This window comes from Podarcis bocagei (genome assembly GCF_964188305.1).
Source record: "Podarcis bocagei genome assembly, chromosome: 12".
Taxonomy (NCBI): Eukaryota; Metazoa; Chordata; class Lepidosauria; order Squamata; family Lacertidae; genus Podarcis; species Podarcis bocagei.
This window is the reverse complement of record NC_138137.1, coordinates 9,071,033-9,094,332: the sequence shown is the minus strand read 5'-3', so window position 1 is coordinate 9,094,332 and position 23,300 is coordinate 9,071,033. Positions and strand designations below refer to the sequence as shown.

Sequence of the window (23,300 nt, the reverse complement as noted above, 5' to 3'; positions counted from 1 at the left end):
GTATTAAGTTTTTTTTTAAATGATACTTATTTGGACCTAAGAGACTTGCTTTCAAGAATGAAGGATTGGACATACTACAATTGAATAGCAACTAAACTAACAATTCCATATTTGGTACTTTTCACATGATAGCTGAAAGTATGGCAATGACTCTTTTTAAAGACATAGACCCTAGCACACAGTGCTGTAATGTCCACTAAACTAATATTCAATGGAGTATAATTGTTGCTTTTTGCACACATTTTGAATTCTGACATTCATTTCCACATGATACTGCTTTATTTATCGTTTTAGTAAGCTATATAGGTACATACAGTGCATCTATAAATACCATATCATCTCTGAACAGATTCCAAGACTGCTGCAACTATGTAATTCACACAGAACTAATAGTTCCATCTATTCAAAGACAAGTAAAACTCTTTATAAATGTGGGAGGGGGCCTAAGCTACTCGATTCTTATCTATACACATTGAAAATGAAAGTCAACATTCTGAAGAAAGTGGTTCTCTGTAAATTTACCTAGTGGTCCTTCTCCTGCGGATTCCAAGACCTGAGCAGCTTCTTGCGATACAACGGTTATTGAACCAACTACTGGTTCATGGTTGACATCACCATTTGGAGTGCCATCTGGGATGATAACTAATCCATGCTTCTGGAAAAAAACCAAGATAAACGTAAGCTTCTCTTAGAGACTGTTAATTGGTGAACGCTTTGCTCAGTAGACGCTGCAAGAAGCAGCAGCACCACTGCTCCTGTTCATGCTTTAGCTTCAGTGGAAAAGGGGCATGCTGAAGTAATGATATGTCCCTCTCCAACACACTGACTATGGCTTCATCCAGCAGTCGACATTGCCAAGTGCTGCTACAGCTAACGTACCTCTCCTGTCTTCATTGTTTCCTTCAGGTCAGCCAGCTCATCTCTGAGCTCATCCCGCTCAATCCTAATGCAGTCAAAGTACTCTTTCTGTCTCTCTAGGGCCTGGGTGCAGGCAGGTAGCGGAAAGGAACAGCATAGAGAGAGAATGTGCGATAGGTAAGAAAGATTCCTTGCAAATAAAAGATAATTAGCTGAACAAAAAGTGAGGCAAAAAGGAGAAAAGAAAGTCGTGCACAGTCCTGTGTTTGCCACAGAAGTTCATGCTTGGCATAAATGTCCACCACCACCCCGGCATTACAACAGACCTGGGAAATGCTAAAAAATCTCAGCGATTCCATGTTACGTACTAAACTATAAATACAATTCGTGTCTATTTTAATATAGTAACCTTAGGCTTTCTGCCTAGTGCTTGAGCCAAGCTGAGTTCGAGTTCAACAATCCCATAGTTCCAAAAACATTTGGATTTTGAAAGATCAGAGATAAAGCATGTTTAATTTTTGCAATCTATTCAAGCATAACAAACACAGCCAATTGTGTTGTAGGATACAGCTGTACTGATTTCTTTATTTTTAATGGATCTGGGACTTTTGGTAGCAGTCCTAGAAAACCCTATCCGTTACGCTAGAGATGGGGCACTTGTGGGCCTCCAGCTCTTGCTGGACGTCTAAACAGCATGCTCAATGATCAAGGATGGAGGAAATCCAAGAACACCTAAAGGACCATGGACACCCATTCCTGCAATACAATACAACTTTTTCAACAGGAAACGAGCAAGGGCTTTTTATGGGGAGATATTCATATATGAAAGAAGTGAATCTGTATTGTGCCTGCTCATAGGTTAAGCATCCTCTAGAGGGGGGGGGGGAAAGGGCATTAGGCCTTCCCTCACCATTAGGAGAAGTTAATAACCAAATGAGAGATTTTTTCAGTTACTTGAATGCAGAAGTTCCTATAAAATTGGGAGATTGGATCCAAAGTAGATTACTAACAAACAGGATCCTATTTATGGAATCTCATTTTAAAATATTTTCACGTGTGGAAAAGGCAGTTCGCAAGATCTGATCCATGGAAACAATCCTAGAGAGAAAACAGTGTCCAACAGACTCTAAATCTATGCCCTGGCAGCTTTCAATTATGCTATAGGTCAGTTTTTCTACTACAGTCGTACCTTGGTTCTCGAGCGCCTTGGTATTTGTATGTTTCGGCTCCTGGAAGTGTTCCAGTTTGCGAACGTTTTTCGAAAGCCGAATGTCCAATACGGCTTCTGCTTGAGTGCAGGAAACTCCTGCAGCCAATCGGAAGCTGTGCCTTGGTTTTGGAATGGTTTTGGGAATCAAATGGCCTCCCGGAATGGATTAAGTTTGAGAACTTAAGGTTCCACTGTACTAACAAGTTGTAATACTTTTTCAAACTTATAGTGTCAGTCTCAGAATCTCTAACACCACACACTCGTATGCACCCATTTTGCATATTACTTGCATGAAGGGGCATCATGGATGTCTGCAGGGAAAGGCCAAAGTGCTCAACATAGGGATGGCAGGGGAAGGACTGAGTAGCCATGCTGATGCACAGCACCTTTTTCTATACATGACGCCTTATATGATTCATATGTGAATGGCGCACAGTTTAAATGAAATCAGTGGGGTATTAAGTTACAAGTCCAATTGACTTCAATGACCTTTAACTTCTTCTGGACTAATACATATGTATGTGTGTGCCCAACCAAGCAAAATTGTTTTTATGCCCTGAATGCTTAAGTATTTAGACAGTAAATGCTTTTGAGGCTGTCTCAAAACTCTATTTTTAATCAGTGCAACGAAAGGTCTAGAACAGGCCTATCATCCAAATCCAAAATAACTACTAGAATCTAGCTATAACACTGGAATTAAATCACTGCAGTGCTTGAATATGTTTATCTTTATGTTCAAAATCTGCTAATTCATGAAGTTTTAGGTTCAAGCTGCATGCCGTATTTATTTACTCTCAAATATTCAGTATGAAATACTTCTATCTGCAACACCCAATTCAACACTGGAACCATCAACAATCCCGCTGACAACTTATACCAGTCTATTCCTAATCACTCTTCACCTCAGTATTCATCTCATACCCCAATTTTTTTATCTTTCCAATTAACTGTTTCCTGGAGGTCAAACACCTCTTTGGTTATAGATTCTATTCTCTGTTGCATGCGTTGGTTCTCCTGCAGTAAACACAGGGGAAAGAATAAAAGAAGGGAAAAGACAAGTAAAGGAAATTACAAGGAGATACGAGGAAGTCAGTAAGGCAGTCAATGAAACACAGAAGATGAAGGTTTTGTGAATAAAGGTTTGGCTAAGAGGTTCTCTCCCCTTTGTTAAATAAAACTATGAATAGCTTTAGGATAAGATCTATATTACATCGAAGTACACCGTACAGCTGACATTGATTATATTGGAACCACAAGCTTAGGCATAAATCTGTGTTGCCATTCAGCTTTAAAGCGACTACCAAGCCCAACAAACCAAAGTTAATTTTACTCAAACATATTACTGAAAGGACTTCTGCTTAAATGCTACTATATTTGCTACCAAGCTCATAACAGCATAGCATACCTAAACAAAAATACTGTTTAAGCAACGGATGGACAGTACCAACCCGTAGGGCTGGAAATTTCTGACAAAAGTCATTGATGAGCCAGACTCTGAATATGTGCTCCCAAACAGGGCACATGTGACACATTGCTTTTTGTCTGATGGTATCATGACTTATTTTGATCCCAGCACACTGCTCTAGCTTTTTATAAACCGGCACCCAAGTGCCAGAAACAGCACATGCTGCAGTCTTTCCTGAATGAAAGCATTTTAGACAATAGAAAAAGCAGATTTTATCTTGAATGCAAGTTATTTGCCATGTACCTCTATTAGTTCATCTCTCTGGCGAAGACCCTCTTTAAGTTCATCCATCTTATGCTGCAGAACGGTGCACATATGTTTCTGCCTTTCCAACTCCTGTATTAAGGAAATATAAATTAAGCAGCTGAAAATTAAAGCCCAAGCATATTATATATTAGTTGATGAAATAAGCATGATAGGAACATTAATAGTATAATTATTTGCTATTTAATTGGGCTGATTCACAAAAATGGAACTAGCTTATATGAGTATAGATTTGTTTTAGCTGCTCTGTCTGTTCTCCAACACTACTCTCTTAAGGGGTGGGCTGACTCCTGAAATAGGTGGGCTATTTTAAAATTTATTTATTATTGGTGAATACTCTGGATCCAGAATTTATAAAGCAAGAGTACAAACTCAGAATTTCTTTGCAGTAGAATGATCCCAAGTTTAAGAACTTAAGTGGTGCCCTTCTGGCTCAGATTAAGGCTCATGTAGGTGCCACAGTGGCCAGCCAGATATCTTTGGAAAACCACAAATAGGACATTTGTGACCCTATTACCTACTTTTCCCCAGTAATCAGACAGATCGACTATCAATGTAGAGGTTTCATTTTGAATTATTATAGTTAATAGCCATTAACCTCTGTCTGGCATTTGTATAATCCTTATTGAAGCCAGAGCATCATGATTTTCTAAATTCCAAGTCTTAAGAGGAAACAAGGAAGCAACTTGCCTACAGCTCTGTCCACAGGCGTTCTCCATTATGCTTCCTAACCAAAGCAAAAGCAGTGCACAGTCAAGATAACTGACCAGTACAGCTTATGCCTACCCTTAACTGGGAGCCTAATAACTTGCAGGAGCTAGATGGTTTACTGGCAGATCTCAGTCCACCTCAGTCGCCTCTACATTCACGACCACCCCACTAAACAAAATGGCTTGGATGCCTCTTCAAGAAGATGCTCTAGTGCAGTGTTTCCCAACCGGTGTTCCGCGGCACACTAGTGTGCCGTGAGACATCGGCTGGTGTGCCGTGGGAGGGAGGCGGGCGAGTCGGGCGGTGAGAGGCGGCGGCGAGGATCCGCGTCGAGCCGGGGGCGGCTCCGCGGTGGTGGTGCCGAGCGGCGGGGCAGCGCGTGCAAAAGGAAGGAGCACGAGACAGCGGAGGAGGAGGAGGCCGGCATGTCCGGGCAGCAGCAGCAACAACAGCAGCAGCAACTCCCGCCGCCGCCCCCTCCTCCGCCCGCTATCGCCGCCACCACAACAGCCGCCGCCGCCTCAGCTGCCCTCGCTCTGCTGCCTCCTCCCACCCCCAAAGCTTGGAGGTTCCCCGGCAAGGGGGAGGGGAAAAACTTTCACTTTTGTGCGTCCCTCCCGGCGTGACGCTGCGCGCTGACGTCACGGGGCGGGGCTTTAATGGTGGTGTGCCGCGAGATTTTTTTTCAGTAAACAGGTGTGCCGTTGCCCAAAAAAGTTTGGGAAACACTGCTCTAGTGAGCCTGTGAAGTCTTCACGAACCTGTAGCCCTCAGGATGTTTTGGAACACAGCTCCCATCTAGTCTAAAACATTTGGTGGGTATCTGGTTACGGAAGTTTGAAGAAAGCATGATAATCAAGTTCTGCACGTAGCTGCAAGTAAACCTCTTTACTGATGCAGTTACTAGTGCCCTTAAGCCTTTGCTTGCAGCTAAGGACCAGAGCAGCTTTCAACTTTGCAGACAACTGGTTGCTGCCGTTTGAAAAGAACCTCTCATTCTGAAAACTTGGACGGTGTTGCCAATTAGTTTAAAAGAGGACAGACTGCTGATAGTTCAAAGGGATAGAAAGTAACTAACCTAAGATTAAACAAGCAATGACCTGGATTGCCCCAGGATAAGTAATTGCATAAATAAGCCTGAAAATGGTTGAATGCAAACCAATCTATTTGTAAGTTGCAGAAAAGCATTCAATGGTCTTAATCAATACATGTTCCTACTTGTGAGCCCATCAACAAAATTAACCTTGTAAAGTTTTCATCTTCATTAAAATTACAGAGACCAAGTTGTTTAACAAATTACAGGCATGCAGAAACACACACTTAAGCTTCTTAATATCTAGCTAATAATGCAAATTCTTTATTAGTAATAATACAGAAAATACAAATACCTTTGTCTTGTCTTCATTTTCTCTGTAATACTCTGCTAACTGCTCCTCTCTTTCCTCAATGACATCCTTTAGAGTATCCACTTGATAGATTAAGTTATTTTTCTCATTATCCAGTTGGGCATTAGAAACCATTGCTTTTTTAAATTTCTCTTCAACTTCAGCAAGTGACTCCTAGATACATAATGTAAGACCTTATTAAACTTAATTTTACTCATCGTATTAAACATTAGAAATACATAATACAATTTTGCTAAAGTAGCAAACAGACTTTTGTTTCATATTCCACTGACTGAACTGTCTTTAATAAAACCCAATAATAAATCTGCAGAAGTCAAATAAATAGGGACCTATAGAAAAATGTTAATCACATATCTTATTTTTCTCTTATTCTTCTAGCAGAATGCCAGTAACCCAAGAAAAGCATTTACAGAGAGGTAGTTGTGTTAATCTGCTCAGGAAAACAAAAAAAGTCTTGTGGCACTTTAGACTAACCAATGCACTTTGGTGTAAACCTTTATGGGCTAAAGTCTCAGCTTCAGTTTAGTTCAGATTACACAGACCTCACAGCACCAAACTTCCGTTCACAGATAACTAAGGACACTATAGTGTTATTTCTAATACTAGATGTACCAGTTAAGTAAGACTTCAGCTATTTAACCAAGTAAGTGAGCATTCAATATTATCAGAGCTTTACTGTTAGGAAACGACGTTATTTGCAGATGTTTTTCTACACTTTCCCTGTCCACATGAAAAGTTACAATCCCCTCTAAATAAGCCATTCAACCAGTCTGCTATCAGTTTGCAGGTGAAACAGGGTAACTTTTTTTAAAAAAAAAAAATTGTTGCTGCTACATACTTTGGACGACCTAGTACACGGAAGTACATAAATTTGTAAATTAAAAGACAATAGTATTTAAACAACCACCTCCAAACTACCTGTCAGGAACCTGTGAATTTACAGCGTTGATGGCAGTGAAGAGGGTAAGGAGGAGTAACATCAAAAGATGACAGGTCAGGCAAACAAACTCAAGCATTTTGACAGACAATCTGCAACAACTCCCTCCAAAGAGAAAATAGAGACGAGAAAAAAGCAGGAGTAGATCTACTCAAGTCCCGGATAGCATGTAGTATCTTGGAGGAGGAGATTGGGAGTTAAGCTTTTCCTAGCTTCAGAGCTGTATCCTGCTACATTGCTATAAAATACGTGGGTTTGGGGCTAACAGCATTTGGGGGCAGGGAGGCATTATTTACAACCCTGAGGCCTAAACAGGGCTCCTTTTGCAGGATGGTTGGAGCCCTGAACAGGAACAACCCACTCAGGGGGTTGAGTTTGCACTTCAACATTATGCTACAGGTCTCACTGGTCATCTCACTATAAATAAGATTTTTTTAAGGCACTAACAATGTAATTTATGGGTGAAGCACAATTATGCCCATCTGTTAGTGAAATGCAACTTGTCATTTCTCACATCCAGCCCCTGTAGACCCAGATCTGCTTGAGGGTTCCCAATCCACTGGGGCAGATTTGGGGGGCACATGAAGTGTTGGAGGAAGGAGAGAATGGAGAAGCACAATTACACTACACTGGATCTTCACTTGTACCTTTGTACGAAATATTGTAAGATCCGAAAAAGGCAATTCGTGTCAGCTTTAAAGCAGTCTCAATATAATCAGTTCATGTCTATATTCACTCTCCCAAAAAATGGGGAGGGGGGGAATACTAGCATACACTCAGGGAACTAGACTTATAAATCAGTCAATTTTTGAAGATGGTATTTCCTTCTAAAACATACAATTATTTTATTTTTACATGCATGCTTTCCTGTGAAGTACAGAACATTAAACTATATTGTGGTGCATTGCAATACTGCCTTCACTTCAAAACCAAATTCTACAAAAGTGGCAAATGAAATGCAGAATAGGACAAGCCCTGCCCCAAAGCATTTCTGCTCTAAACAGACAAGCAGACAGTGTGGGAAAGCATGAACAATTATGGCTAAAAGCATCATGTTAGTTCTCTGAACTTTCCTCTTTTGCAAGGTGTGTACACGCTATAATTATTTAATGGGTGTATCTATTCAGGGATGACATATTTTTACGTGTGATTAGCTAAAAAGTAGATGGGAAGCCAAGAGAAGAATGCAGGTGGGAGGCGAGTAAGATAGAAAAACTTGCAAAAATACAGTGGAAGGGACTTGCCTGAGTTGGCAAATCAGTGTCATAATTTATTTCAAAACACATAACTAGTCAATGCATTTATGAGGATCAACCAAAATGTCTCAAAACTGATACTACTTTTTATACCAAGGTGGTCGATTTATAGTTTTGGTTCCAATATTGCAATCTAATTATGGTGGGTTTTTCAGAAGCTTGCTACAATTTTGTGACATTTTGGTTGGTCCTAGTAAAGGTATTGCCAACTACATTTTCAGGGTTTTCCCCCTTACAGATGAATATAGTTACACTCGCTTTTTATAGACATGCTTTATATAGCACCATACAATGAAGCTAGTACAGACAAGGGTAAGGTGTAAAAGAAGATAATTATCTCACCAAGATTAAAAGATAAAAGCAAACAAGTGGATATGCTAGCTCTTTGGAACCCAACCATTGACTATCAGTTATTCTGCATGAGAGATAATGAAAAACCTTAAGCTGCAATAGGATTTATATTATAGGCAAAATCTCCAGTTACCTGCACCTTTTGGTTGAAGTTTCCACAATGGTTCACTTTGCACATCACAGTAAACCACAATTAATGGTTTGTTGTGAATGCAGAAATCACTCCCACTTTGCTATTCCCCTAGTGTAGGGGTCTGCAACCTTTAAGACAAAAAGAGCCACTTGGACCCATTTCCGAAGAAAAAAAACCTGGGAGCCACAAAACTCGTCATCATAAAAATAACTTTTTTGTCACTTTTTTAAATTATTTCTTTGTTTGACCCCTCAGAATTACTCCTCCTCATAGAAATAAACGTTAAATTAACAAGTTACCTTTTTGTGTGTGTTCTTCACTCCCCTTCAAAACAGTGACCAGCGTACATGCCCCCTTTCAATGCAGTGACCAGCGTACATGCCCCTTACAATGTAGCGGGCGGGCGGGCGGGCAGGAAGGTGACGTCGGGACGGTGCATGACTAATGCACGCATCGCCCCCATGCGACGTCACAGCCAGTACAGCGCCCGCCACAGTGGGGAGTGTCGGGGCGCACAATGCGCCTCCTCCCCTCACTAGTATCCGCCCTGGAGCCACGGAAAAGGTGTAAAAGAGCCACATGCGGCTCCGGAGCCACGGGTTGCAGACCCCTGCCCTAGTGCATATAGGAACAACAAGCCATGATGCCTGGCTCAGTGTTACATCCAAATGGGTGAAATGGGAGACTGTAGGTTTGTTTTGCCTAGACACACCACAAACAGCCAAGGACAAATCCTGGCTTTACATCATGGTATGTTTTGACCTAAACTACAGCCCTTGGTTCAGATGTAATGCTAAGTCAGGATTTATGGTTTGTTGCTCCTGCTCGGGAAAAAAGTTCATGATAAAATTGTGATATGTAAATGTTGCCATTTATTATCAAGCCATGCAGTAGCTCCTGCAGTAGAGAGATTCCCATGTCTAAAGTGGTAACTGGGATGATTAGGTTAAAATGGAAAACAGATTTTCACACAAAGAAGTTGTTAAGGTTCACAGAACCAGGGGAAGGGCTCACACTCTATACCAGCTTGTAGAAATATCTTTAACTTGAGCTAATTGGCTAGGTTACCAAAAATTCTTTGGAAGTATCGTAAGCATTCTAAGAAGACACTTAGGTTTGACCTTTGTATGTTTTCTAGTGAAAAGGAATTCCATGACTGAGAGGAGTCTCTATAACTGTTTGAATAGGAGTTGCCTCTGTAATTTTTAATCCAAGCTGGTAGTCCACGTGAGGCAAAAAGATATATAGATTATATGTGTCTCAATGGATCATACCAAAGTTTTCTGTGTTTGTTTTTAGCATGCCAAAAAATAAAACAATAAATCGTACTTTTACATGTTTTTACAGTCTATGAAAGTGGGAGTTTAATTATTTCTTGGAATAAATTTCTGGTCCAATATTATTATTTTGAAACTCAGCTGTGCCTCCCATCCCTAATCATACTATTGGTAATATCCAGTTGCTAATTAAAAGAAAAAAATGGAACTGCAAATAATACAAAAGCATCTGCTAAACTTCCTATATTATTTACTTCAGTGGAACGGAAAGTTCACTGCCTTTTCACATAACACATTAAGCACTTAAACATAAGGAAAAAATTCATTGGCAGATATATTAAAATATGAACCAATTTTTAGTTGGTATGTTAGGCAAGAACTTTTAAAAAGTGAGGTGTTAGTAAAGCTCTGTTAGTGAAACTGGCAAAAACTTAATTGCTGACATATTACCATAGAGAATGCATGCTTGGGAGAAACCCTGCTATACCTTTAGTTCTTTAAGTCCCTGCATGTATCTCCCTTCTACATCTTGTATCTGGTCCTTAAGATCATAGATATCCTGCAGGACATAGGAATGAACCATTGCATAAGAACATTGCAAAGAACTTACTGTTGAACTGTGCTTAAAGCCCAGGAATTTAGATTAGTGTGTGTTTCACTTGAACAAATTAAATTACTGTTGTATTCTTAATTTTCTAACTTGACCGACATGTGGATTTCTATAAAGCTAAAAAAAATGGGGGGGGGGGGGAAATAATGTATAATGTTTGTAAATTGAAATGTTTTATTACCGAAACCTCACGCCCTTAAAGTATCACACAATCTAATTTCAAACATATAAAAGGCATCACAATCTTATCTTGGATACTATACTGAAAAGATATACCCATTAATATGAACTAAAATCTTTACAGCTAAACAATTACAGGCAGTTCTAAACAGTACAAATAATTCCCTACTTCTTTCACAGACTGCTAAGGGATGGTTAAGAATAAGAAGCCTGATCAATAGGTGATGTTTTAAATGCTAAATTGTTACATTTAGCACTAATTACACAGATGAAATCTCCACAAGCCTCAGCAATGTGCCGGACATGCCTCCCCCTCTTCATTTCCCATGTAACCAAGAGTAAGACTGCTGCGGAGTTTAGTTTCTTTTTCAAACAGCATTGGCATAGTGTTACGTATAAACCAAAGTGCCTGGTATGTTATTAATTTTATATCCCACATAGTCCCGCAGCAAGCATTTTGTGATCAAAGGAAAATTTAAAAACCCAAACCCCTGATTGCTTTTAAAAAGGTGCTTTGATTCTGTCTTGTAGTCTTATTCAATGTCCATTTCTTCCTCTCCAAATGAAGGAGGATAACCTTTTATTTTTAGCCAATGAAAGTCTGCTCACCCGCAATTCACTTAAGGAGGTATCAGGATCCACTAGACTGCTAGTATCTCCACTTCCTCGTCTAGATGAGTTTCCACTCAAAGGAGTCGCTGAATTGCGAGACGCTGGCTAAAGAAAGAAAAACATGGCATGAAAACTCCCATACATTTCAAGATCTTTCCTCAATACACTATGAAGTTCAGATTTTAACATTCAAGTGTCTCCCCACTTATGCACGTTTGAGTTGCGTATGACCGTGTCTGTGTGTGGCACCAGGAAATAATTAAATAAATCAAATTAAACTGGAAAGGCGCAAAAATGGCACAAAAAGAGGAAAACTGCAAAAATGGCATGAAAAGAGCAGGAAAGCAACTAGCAATCCCCCAAAGCCCTTGCAATTGCAAGCCAGATACTTTGAGGTACTGATTTACCCCCCTTGTCATTGTTTCTGCATTATCCTTCAGTGATGAGGAAGACTGAGAGCCATCACTGCCGCCATTCATGCCAGTCTGAGAAGTGCTGTTTGTTTTTTCAAGGGTTTACAGATGTTTTAGATGGTGTTCCCCACTATACATGATTTCACGTATAGGTGCGGTACATGGGAACGTAACCCCTGTGTAAATGGGGAGATGCCTGTACTAAAAACTTCCAAATAAGTTTATCAATCTTTTCAAGGAAATATATTTTCTAAGTTCCCATTGAGTTCAGTCTATCCAAATATCCTTTTTCATCAAACAGCTCTTATAGGAGCAGAACTTATTTTAAAATTATCTTCTTACAAGATACGTTTGTTGGAAGCCACCCATAGTGGCTGGGGAAACCCAGCCAGATGGGCGGGGTATGTATAAATAAATTTATTATTATTATTATTATTATTATTATTATTATTATTATTCAACATATGGGTTATAGATCTGGCATAACATTATTTGTAATCTTCTCCAGTCTGGTGCCCTCTAAATATTTTGGACTGCAAATCCCATCAGACCCAATGATCACAGCTGAAGTAGATGATCTACACCATGTTCTGTCAAACAAATAGTATATCTGAAGGAGCGTCTCCACCCCCATCGTTCTACCCGGACACTGAGGTCCAGCACCGAGGGCCTTCTGGCGGTTCCCTCACTGCGAGAAGCCAAGTTACAGGGAACCAGGCAGAGGGCCTTCTCAGTAGTGGCGCCTTCCCTGTGGAACACCCTCCCACCAGATGTCAAAGAGAACAACAACTACCAGGCTTTTAGAAGACATCTGAAGGCAGCCCTGTTTCGGGAAGCTTTTAATGTTTGATGTATTATAGTATTTTAATATTCTTTTGGAAGCCGCCCAGAGTGGCCGGGGAGGCCCAGCCAGATGGGCGGGGTATAAATAAATAAATTATTATTATTATTATTATTATTATTATTATTATTATTATTATTATTATTAATAGTTGAAAAAGTATAATGAAGACAATCAGCAACACACAGGAGGCTGGAGAATCTCCCGATATCCTACCATGCTTTTTTGAATTGGCACCAATATGCAGACTTTGATATGTTTTAAAGTTGTCCAAATCTCTTTAAACACTCACCCTTGTATACAAGTCAGAATATGGCCTGTCACTCTTTTCTTCCAGCTGGAAAAAAAGAAAAGTGTTAATATTAAATTTGAACCATTTCTTTGTATAAGAAATCTGAATTACTGGGATCCCTTTTTCATCCATGTCAAAACAAAGCTGAAACAGTATTATACAATGAAAGTTTCCTTCTTCCTTTTCCTCCACCTGAATATTGCATTTGCATTTAACAAAACTTCAGAATCAACAGCTCCGCACAAGGTAGTATCAGCCCTACAAATTAACACAATGCCTTATTGACAACAAGTTGCTTCTTAGGTTAGCCTTTTGTCAAGTCAAGCACAGAAAATAAATTCGATGAATGTAATTTCAGTAATGGTTGTGTGTTTTTTAAATGAAGTGTATTGACTACTGGAAATTCACTAAGTAATATATTTTAAACATTAAACTTTACTCATCTGCTAACATTTTTCTCCATTTCTGCTTTCCAAAATAAAAGTTTAGTAGTAAATGGGTTGAGAATAGTTTTTCATTATTTGCAGTTGCCACCAAGACAGACAATATAGACAATGCTATTTCATTTGTAATCTGTTGTACGCATTATAAACAGGAAACATAACTTATGAAAAACTGTTTTGTGGCATATGGTTTTAATTCATGATCCTCTAGTTCAGGGATTGCTAACCCAGCACCCAGAGGCACAATGGCACCTGCAAAAGCCTTCATTCATCAAAAGCCTCAACAGAGACCTCTGACTCTAAGCTTTCATTTTTAAAAAGGTTTTAACCCTCTTAGAAAGTTATGAAGCAAAACATTATGATTTAGCTCCACAAATTTTCTTCACATGTTCAAATATTTATTATCATTATCAAAAGTTCATTCTTTCTCTGCTTTCTAAAGGAGCCCAGGGCAGCAAATACTATCACGCAAGTAATTTCGTTGTCCCCGAGAGGGGGCAATGACAATAAAGATATTATTATTATTATTATTAACTGAACTATCAAGGCTAACAGGTATTAATGACAGGCTGCAAGAATATGTCATTTTCTTGTAACGCTGAGCTGGTCAGGTTGGAATGTCTATTTCTCCACATCTAGCATGCTATGATGCATTTTGAATGACTGTAGCGACTGCATCTCCACTTTCTATAGCCAACAGAACGTTAACAGTATCTCAAAGTATTTATCCAATTTCTTGAATCCCTAGGTGCTGGAAACATAGGGAACCAAGCTAATAGCTAGCAATTGTAACCAACCACTCAATGTCACTTCATCTCAAAAAATGGCGTTTGCAATCAAACTTTCAGTTGTGGAACAAAATCTCCAAAAGAATTAGAATGTGATTTATGGCTTTTGTAAATACCTTTCCAGTGAGCTTACGCAATAGTCAGTCTAATAAATACAAAGAAAGTGGGGTTTTCTTTTTACAGTGGTGGACATCTGGATGAGGTCATTATGACTGAAAGAATGGCTGAGGATAACCAACAAAATGAAATTATCCGTATATACTTATCACTAAATTTGCAGCTAATTCCCAAAATTAGATATACATTACATTCTGAACAAATGAAAACATATTTGCCTGTGCAAACCATCGTTTAGCACAAGAGTTTGAATCATTTGCCCAAAAGCCAGTGTACCTATTATAGCTGCCTTGGATATTTTATGCAAAGACAGACCAGGATTTAAGAAGGGATGATACTGCAACTCCCATCATTCCTGACCATTGCCCTTGCAGACTGATGGGAGCTGCAGTGTAACATTTGGGGAACCATTGTTCCACATCTGTGATCTGAAGGACCACACACACACACACACACACACACACACACAAGCCCTCTTAAGCCTCCCACTTCAATGCTTTCCAAAAAGCTGTCACTGAAGTGGCCATTTCATGAATGTCAACTGCTACCAGAAAAGCAGGGGAGGAGAGGGCGAGGGAAGGAGGGGGAGAAGGATGAGAGAGAGAGAAAGTGAAAGAGAATCAGAAGCACAGTGCACAAAGCTCTCTTGATCCTAGCCAGGATTTACAATTATGTATGAGCAATAGCAGATGCTAGGCCATGACTGGTGAATGATTTATCATCTCACTTTATCGCAGGTATCATGAATCTAACTGATATATGTCTGTCATTTTCTTCGGGGGGAGGTACTAGCAGACGTTCTCTTGCACCATCTGGTTTCCTATGCCAGCTTGATTAAATTAGTCAGAGGATCTGGTTTTACACTTTCTCAGACAACATCAGTCTTCTCCCAGCTCCTTTAAGAGGTAGTTTATAAACAAGAGGAAGAACCGGGATTCTTGAGATCAGAAGCAGATCAGAGAATGTCCTTTCTCATTCTAGTCCTTCCCTTCTCATGCACAAATTCGCCCTACCAACCTAGCCTTAATCACCATTAAGGAATTAAGCCCTGAGCTCAACCACAATCAATGCTAATCAGGTTTCATTAACAACAATCAGAGTTTCAAGTGCCAAAGTATGGAGTAAACACTTGAGTAAATTATCAGAGTGTTGTGTCAACATTTGCCCTATATATATTATTTTATTCATTCTAAGTACTTTTATGACACCTTTCAGAGCAAAGCCTTCCTAAGGCATCTTAGAAAACATAACTAGTTTAAATACATAACAGGATAATTTAGCTTCATGTACATAGTAGGGGTTCACTGCAGTAGCTGCATCTAGGCATGACGGAGGGGTGTCTAAGTGCTGCTTCCCCTTCCTTTGATGGCAGTTGGTATAGAGGAAGAGGAAGGCTCAGCTGAAGTCACACCTGAGAAGCATAGCCTTGAACTGATGCCTTTAGCAATTTTTGGCTATGATTCACTCCATTAAGTACAATGTTATGTACAGTGGTGCCCCGCAAGACGAATGCCTCGCAAGACGAAAAACCCGCTAGACGAAAGGGTTTTCCGTTTTTCGATGCGCTTCGCAAGACGAATTTCCCTATGGGCTTGCTTCGCAAAATGAAAACGTCTTGCGATTTTTTTCGCTCCCCCCCTTTTTCTAAGCCGCTAATAGCCTTTTAGCTGCTAAACCGCTAATAGGGTTGCTTCGCAAGCCGAAAAAACCACTAGACGAAGAGACTCGCGGAACGGATTATTTTCGTCTTGCGAGGCACCACTGTACCTTCTTCCCTACAGAAACCTATCAAGGGGAGGCGCATGTACCATAATAAATGAAAACCAGGTTGCATAGAAGTTTGAATTTACAGAAATCTCTTTAGAGATATATTTTGTGATCCAAATGCAAATGAACTGACAAGCAGGAACCATACTCTGAACACTACAGTTGAATTTTTGCTGTTGTTTTTAAACCATGCAGTCATTTATAAGGTTGTAATGAATATCATGTATGTCTGTAACATAGCATCAGACAACTTGTTACTGGAATTTGAATATATACAATTATATTCAGTGCCATTAAAAAATTATAGTACTATTTACAAAGGCTTCAAGAAATGTATGTAAATAAGACAATCTACAATTAAGAACAGTTTTGCATGCAGATTTAGACACTGGTATACAGATAATAAAGTTAACACTGCAACATGATCAAGTTAGCTGGAGGTTTCTTTTTAAAAGACGAAGACCATGCAAGTTGGATTCTGTATTTTAAGTAAGTTTTTTATATATAATATTCTGCCCTGCTAGCAACATTTTATACTAAAACCAGCAAGCATTACTAGAATATTAATACATTTCCCAAAGAAAAAGGACAGTCATTAGTAAACCTACAGTGAGGACATCAGCACATTATCAAACACTCACACTGTTCATGTCTGGAATGCTGACATCATCCAAGTCAGAAACAATGCTTCCCCTACGATTAGAGCGGCTAAAATAATCAGCTGCAGTTTGACTATGGTCAGAAAAATCAGTTGACTTTGATGACAAACACAAAAGATGGAGAGAAAAATGATAGAATAATACATTTCAGATACATGAAATAAAATGTCGGCATGTTAATCTTATTTGCCAAAATTGTTTTAGATGAGATTTTCCTTTGAAGAGCGAGATCTCTATCCTTTTTGACTGGGAAAATTTATATTTTATTTTATTTTTATTCTTGTGGTTTTCAAATTCTGTTCTGTGGAACCCAGGGATTTCACACTGAACAACAGCTTAATCACAATCACCAACCTTCTCGCAACTCCATGCATTCACATATATTTGTTTCACATGAGATTAACTCCTTATGTAGTTTCAAGCAGATGGCAACCTGAGGACGTTTGGGACGAGAACATGATGGAATTTGATGGTACTATCACAGGTATGAATTAATTTTCAATCTCATCAGCTTCAGAGTTTTAAAGGATAAAGAGAGAATGGTATCGTTACTGAATCTGGACAGGGTCATAAGCCATCTTTCTCACACACCCTAATAGTTTTTATCCTTTCCTTGGGCATCAAACCTATGCCCTTACAAACCTAATTAACTCACATTGCACCTGCTCCAGCATCTATTGGTCCTCCCTACTAGTCTTCAAAACACCTTCCTAGCCTGAAAGCGTAGGGTGGAAGAAGAATATAGTTCTCACTGGAGCAATACATTTAAAGCTGGTATCTCATTGTCACATTCAGCAGCATTTTAAGAATGTTGCTGAGTATCAAACTAGTGTTTTTTGTAAGTATAATCCAACAGCAAAATATTTATAAACAATTCATGTTGAGATGTTCAGGATTCTAAATTTTATCCTTAAACTAAACATTTAATTGCCTAGGGAAATCAAGTTTTGATTTATCGTGTTTGTCCTCCTTATGCCTTAATAGTCACTGTTTATTTCATACAACTCTCCAAGTCACATCTCCCTTCCCATAATAATTCTTTTTACCCTTGCTCAATTAATGTTTTTTAAGCCATACACATACAAATAATGATTTAGTTTGAATTTACTATCACACTTATGTGTGCCTTGAACAGTATTTTTTCAGATTTAGCTACTGCAGACAAACTGAAGAAAAGGGACTAACTCACACATTTGCCTTCACTACAAAAAGTCTATTGTTAGAGAACTAATTATAAGACACATTACAAAATATGCAGGTTTTGAATCATGTGTTTCCACTACACAGGAATAGTATATTGAATAACTATTCAGTATACCAAGAGAGTTCCAAATTATTATGGGAAATGCCACTCCCGTATCAGACACCATCAATTTTTTAGATGATATCATTTTGATATAGGAAGTATCATGACCCTTTGGAATACTCTATATAAAGGTAAAACTGATGCCTTTAGTGAAGTTTATAGGAGGTTGTGAAGGAGTGGTCAATATTAATAATTTTTTTACTTCAACTTGAATCAGTTTATCCAGTACTGAGAAAGGCATCTTAACCAAAATATTACCTTGGTAAATTTATTACTTTAAGATACGGAAGGAAAGTAAAGGAACACAGGAGTAACTAGTGTGAAACCTCAGATGTTGTGAATCTACAGTTCCCATTATCCCTGACCACAGGCATCAGTGGCTGAGGTTGTGGGATTTATAGTTAAACAGCATCTGAAGGGTAGCACATTGGCCAGCTGCAAGCTGATTATTTTCATTCATATCTCACTTCCCATATCTCAAAGTCATTTCACAATAAACCTCTTTAAGTTTTTGTAAACCACTTTGAGGGTTTTGCTTTGCTTTGTTTTTGTTGTTTAACAATTAAACAGTATAGAAATTTTAATAAAAAATAAAAACCATTACAGAGATGGGGTTCCAGCCTGGGTTCAAGAGGATTCTGCAGGTTCTAGAACAGCGGTGGGGAACCCCCCGCCAACGGGCCTAATTAGGTCCACCAAGTCTCCCTATTTGGCCCATGACACCTGTGACTTGGGCATGCCTTGGCCCAAACAGCAGCATGCAATTCAGCCTTAAGAGATAATAAAACAGAACGTGACTGCTTCCAGCTGATATAAGCACACAACGTGAAAAGTGACACCTAGCCTACTCATCTCACTCTAGGACCTGCAGTACTTCATGCAAGAGAGTTCATAAAAGCAGAACAAAAAGCACAACCAGACAGCCCTGCTCACCACACTATCCCTCCTGCCTCGAACAGCACGATCAGAGGATGCAATGCTCCCTGCTTCATCATCTGTAAACTATAAAGTTCAAAGACAAGTAATTAACTAACTTACTGTTGGATAAACTTTTGTTTGGATTAAGTAACATTCAGTGTTAATGACTCATATGCTTACTAAAAATGTGCAAACCAATGCAACATGCTGAGAATTTTTTTTAGTATTTTCATGCTGCCTTGAGGACACCGCTATTGATCGCGAAATGCTTGTCTTTGGGACAAGTGGGAAGGCATGTGGAGGGTAGCATAAGGATCCAAGGGGGAGTGAAGCAGTGCAACGCTGTGCAAACACATTAGGCCCCAGCAGAATCACAGTCAGTGGGAGCTGAACTACAAAATTTTCAGGTAAAGCACAAGTTTTGCCCACGGAATCTCCATTTGCTTTTATTTTCACCGATAGGAATACGGCATATGAAAGATATCTGCTTAGAACACAAATAAAAAGTGGAAGGGTTAATTTGGGGACATGTTTTGCTAATCCTGTTCCCTATTTCTATGGCCCAAGTCACCAAGAATTAAGTACAATAAGTCATAAAGATTAAAACTAATTCACATTTTAAAAATAAGTAATCTGCCTTTTGGGTGTCAAATCCAAAGCAGGAGTCATAATAAAGCTCTCAGAATCATGAACTCCAAAGATCATCAAGCTTGACACAATTCAAAATGACCAAAATACTGGAAGGCCCCAGTGATTCACTTCTGCCTGACAAAGTGGAAAGTCATAGGTAGTGTAAATTGTTTACAATTAAACACTTTGGTCATTCCCTGCACAGATGCTGCATCCAGGCAACGACAGATTCTAATTAGATATAATGGGAAGCCAAAGCATTAGAAGGATTATGAAGCCCTAGCACGCTTTCCATACTCTCACCTAGTCCTCCCTACACAAGGGGTGGGGAACCACTGCTCCTTGAGCCTACTAAGACCCACCAGGCCTCCTCATTTGGGCCATGCCACAGCCACCTGTACTACACTTGACATCATATATTACATCAGTTGTAAGTTATGAGAAGGGGGGTGGGTTGCAAGCACATGCTGATTGTCAGGGCTTCAAAAGTACAGCCGAGCTTTCTGCAAGCATCAACAATCGGCTGTTTGTCAGTGACTGAAGACAGTTCTGCACCAGCAACTATCAGCTGGTTGTTGGGGCCTTCAAAGTGCAGTCCAGAAAATAAAATTGGGTCAGATTCACTACGCCAAACTTTGAATCCATTTCTCTGCAAAGAGTAGCATTTCCCCCTCTGTAGACTTCAGAAGGGCTGTCTCCCTACAAGTCTGATCAGCAGGTACAGCAGCCCCTTCAAATTTTGACATCACCTGACATCATTATGTCAAAGGTGTGGTCCCACTCACCTGTCAAAGTTGGCCCACAGAGGAGTGGGCCTGGCAGGATCTAGTTTCTTAATTCCTGCCCTACACTGACAAAGGGACAGTGCTTAACTGAGAGGCTGAAATGCTCTTTCTGGTTACCACAGATCTCCTAGCAAACAGACTGAAGAACTAAGAGAATACAGGTAGAAGACATGGTAGGCTGTGTCGGCTTCAACAGTTGTACTGAAACACATTAAACTGTGCTCTTCCTCCCCGACCCCCCATAGCATTATGGTAATTCTGAGAGGCATCCTGCTGAGGTATACGAATTTTTCATATTCCACATTCAAAGACATAATATACAGAACTAAATAATAATATAAAATCACTGAATGACAGCCAGAAAAAGCCCTTATATTTCTGATTAACCTTTTAATATCTTGCTTCTGTCAAGTCAATTAAACTCCACAACCCATGCATTTATCAGTAAGATGATTCACACAAATGGTTAAAGAGAAGAGCATTAGTTAAAATTGAAAAACTTTAATGCGTGCAGAAAACTTCTCACCACTGGACTACTTCGTGCTGAACTTGCTCTTGAAGAGTAACAACTGTATTCTGAAGGCTAAAAATAAGGTTGCAGGGGGAAGGAAAATATTTTTTTCAGCAACTTATCTTCACAGAAAAGTATTTTGTAAAAACCAAAAGAAAGCCCTGCAGACTTACTGTACGATAACTATATGGGTTATAGAATCCATCACCACTTAATGATGCCTAAAAGATCAGAGAAAATGGTGTTTGTATTTACAGTATTGCAGAATAATGAAGAGTATTCATGTGGCCTGTAAACATTGCTGCTATGCAGACAAACATCACCATTGGCAGAAGTACACATGCTTCCTTCACTAAAAACTGTATTTTTGTGAAGGATAATGTTATTAAATTCTAACCTTGCAGGCACATTTAAAATACCGCTTGGAATATTTACTATATGGTAGCAATAATATTTCCATGTTCTTTGACATATACAATGGAATAAGTTATTTCTTTCAACTTCCATTTTTCAAGGGCTCTTGCCAGCCCAAAGCTATAAAGTTCTAAGCACTGCAAACACAGGAATTGGTTGTTGTATTTTTAATCAAGAAATCATCCAGTTAATCCACCTTCAGAGATGCAATTGTTCTAACCTAACCCACCATTGTAAAACAGCACAAATACCTAAAGCATCTATCCACTTGCTGAAAACCTCTGAAGATTCTGCAGCCAAGAGCAGCTTTTTCTAGAAAGTTTGTGAATTTTAATACACAAGCTCAAGCACTAGCAATTTGTTTCCCATGCAATGCCAAAGTTTACCAATAACCAGAAGCTTGTCTGATTTTTAAGAAGCAGAAACACTGTAGATTTCATACCGCACTGTAGAAAAATAGCAATAGGGTTTGATCTTTTCTTCTGTGGTTCCTTCACAACTGTAGGCAACTCTCAACTTACATGGGCTTAGGTTCCAGAGATAGCACATAAAGCCAAAACACATTGGGTTCAATGGCAGATAGGACTGCCGAAGTCTTTTTCCCTGATGCCTATCTCCTTTCTGCCCCTTTTATTTTTACTTTTTGCCACATGCATAAAGCTAAATGTGCACAAGTTAAATGTGCATAAGTTGCAAGTTACCTGTACTAGTCTTTAAATGAGAGGAAATATTCCTCATTACAACCAGGGCAGCTTAATTTTCTCTAACACCTTCCTATTATCTTCAGTTTACTACTTGCCTCCAGAAAGGCAGGCAGTACAGCAGAGGTTTGATACTCCAGAATTCCATGACCAATGGCATTGCTTGCTTTAAGCAATATACTCCACATGGTTTGGATGCAGCCACATGGAGCAAGTGGATGTAAGTTGACAGAAGCAAATTTTCTGGCAATGATTTGCACAAATACATTTTTCAGCTTTTCACTCCCACTCCAGTCAACTACCTTAGGCCATACTAGATTTTCCCCAGTTGTTTGTGCCTCTCCTTTCTTCATCATCCTGTTTCTCATGTTGCACATTTTTATTACTTTCCCTACTCCTCTGACAGCAAGCAGGTACAGAAATCTAGCAAATGAAGCATTTTTCATTTATTTTCATCTCCAGAAAGCCTTCTCTTCTTACATTTATGAATAATAGGTTTCCTTTAGAAGCACTGGAGAGGTCCAGTTAAAAAAAACCTTTGGCAATTCTACTAGTTGTATAATATTTTCATAAGATACTTATTTTTCAGTCTATTTTCTCCTTTTTCTTTTTTTGGCTACCCTGCATTCCTAACTGTTAACTTGCTTAATCCTGAAACTTCCTAGTGAGCTTTACAGTCCTCGGTCTTTTGACCTTATCCATACAGTTTCTCAAAGGCCTGTGTGAAGGATATTAACCTGACTGATCTTGAGTTTCAGCTCAAAAGCAGGACTGATGCTGACAATTATCCACAGCAGACAGAATGTTAGTAAATGCTCCACATAACAGCAGATAATTGCTAGGGAAGGCTTGTTCACTGTTTCAGCCACAATATATTTTAGTGTTTTTCCAAAACATACATTGAAACTTCTAAAATAAATTCTTGGTGGATAGAGCTCTTTGCTTTGTACTTTGTAAGATACAAATTTTCACATTATTTTAATACAATGTCCAGGATTGATGTCTATGTGATGGTTGTCTAGAGTTAACTTTGTTGATGATCCCAAATGAACTGAAATGGCTGGTATACATGCACTGATCATGGCTAAGACCTCTGTGTATTTGCAGTACAACTACTATCATGTACAATTTGCCACTGCCAGAAAGGCATGATCTGAGATTTGAAAGCCTACACTGCACACAAGCTTTTCCTTCCTTCAATATGATTTTCAGATATTCTCCATCCTAATATTCTTGCATGCTTAACCTAATGTTTTCTGGAGTAGAACACACAATGTTTTCAAGCCAAAGTACCCACAGAATGCAAGCTTAACACAACCATGCAGATCTGCATACGAACCAAACTGGCACTTCTTATCAAACCAGTGTTTACATCTGGAGACACCTATAGAGGAGAGCATTGTTTTTAGATTTACAGAACCTTATAATTCCTAAATGTAGACTAT

General features: G+C 39.2%; 1 protein-coding gene across 12 annotated transcripts in view; it reads right to left on the bottom strand.

The window, feature by feature from the left end:
• Positions 1-23,300, bottom strand: part of LRRFIP2 (LRR binding FLII interacting protein 2) — a 52,363-nt gene that overhangs the window by 7,945 nt on the left and 21,118 nt on the right. For 3 of the 12 annotated variants that reach the window (XM_081165127.1, XM_081165132.1, XM_081165137.1), the window contains 13 exons: positions 23,195-23,239; positions 20,914-20,961; positions 20,756-20,812; positions 18,830-18,898; positions 16,573-16,686; positions 12,817-12,861; positions 11,268-11,375; positions 10,356-10,427; positions 5,897-6,067; positions 3,777-3,869; positions 2,990-3,082; positions 880-981; positions 523-655 (listed from right to left, as the gene is read on the bottom strand). In XM_081165127.1, the coding sequence (XP_081021253.1) occupies positions 523-655; positions 880-981; positions 2,990-3,082; positions 3,777-3,869; positions 5,897-6,067; positions 10,356-10,427; positions 11,268-11,375; positions 12,817-12,861; positions 16,573-16,686; positions 18,830-18,898; positions 20,756-20,812; positions 20,914-20,961; positions 23,195-23,239 (1,150 nt within the window). The remainder of the gene's footprint in view (positions 1-522; positions 656-879; positions 982-2,989; positions 3,083-3,776; positions 3,870-5,896; positions 6,068-10,355; positions 10,428-11,267; positions 11,376-12,816; positions 12,862-16,572; positions 16,687-18,829; positions 18,899-20,755; positions 20,813-20,913; positions 20,962-23,194; positions 23,240-23,300) is intronic. The other 9 variants (XM_081165133.1, XM_081165134.1, XM_081165131.1 and 6 more) reach the window with 9 other exon arrangements.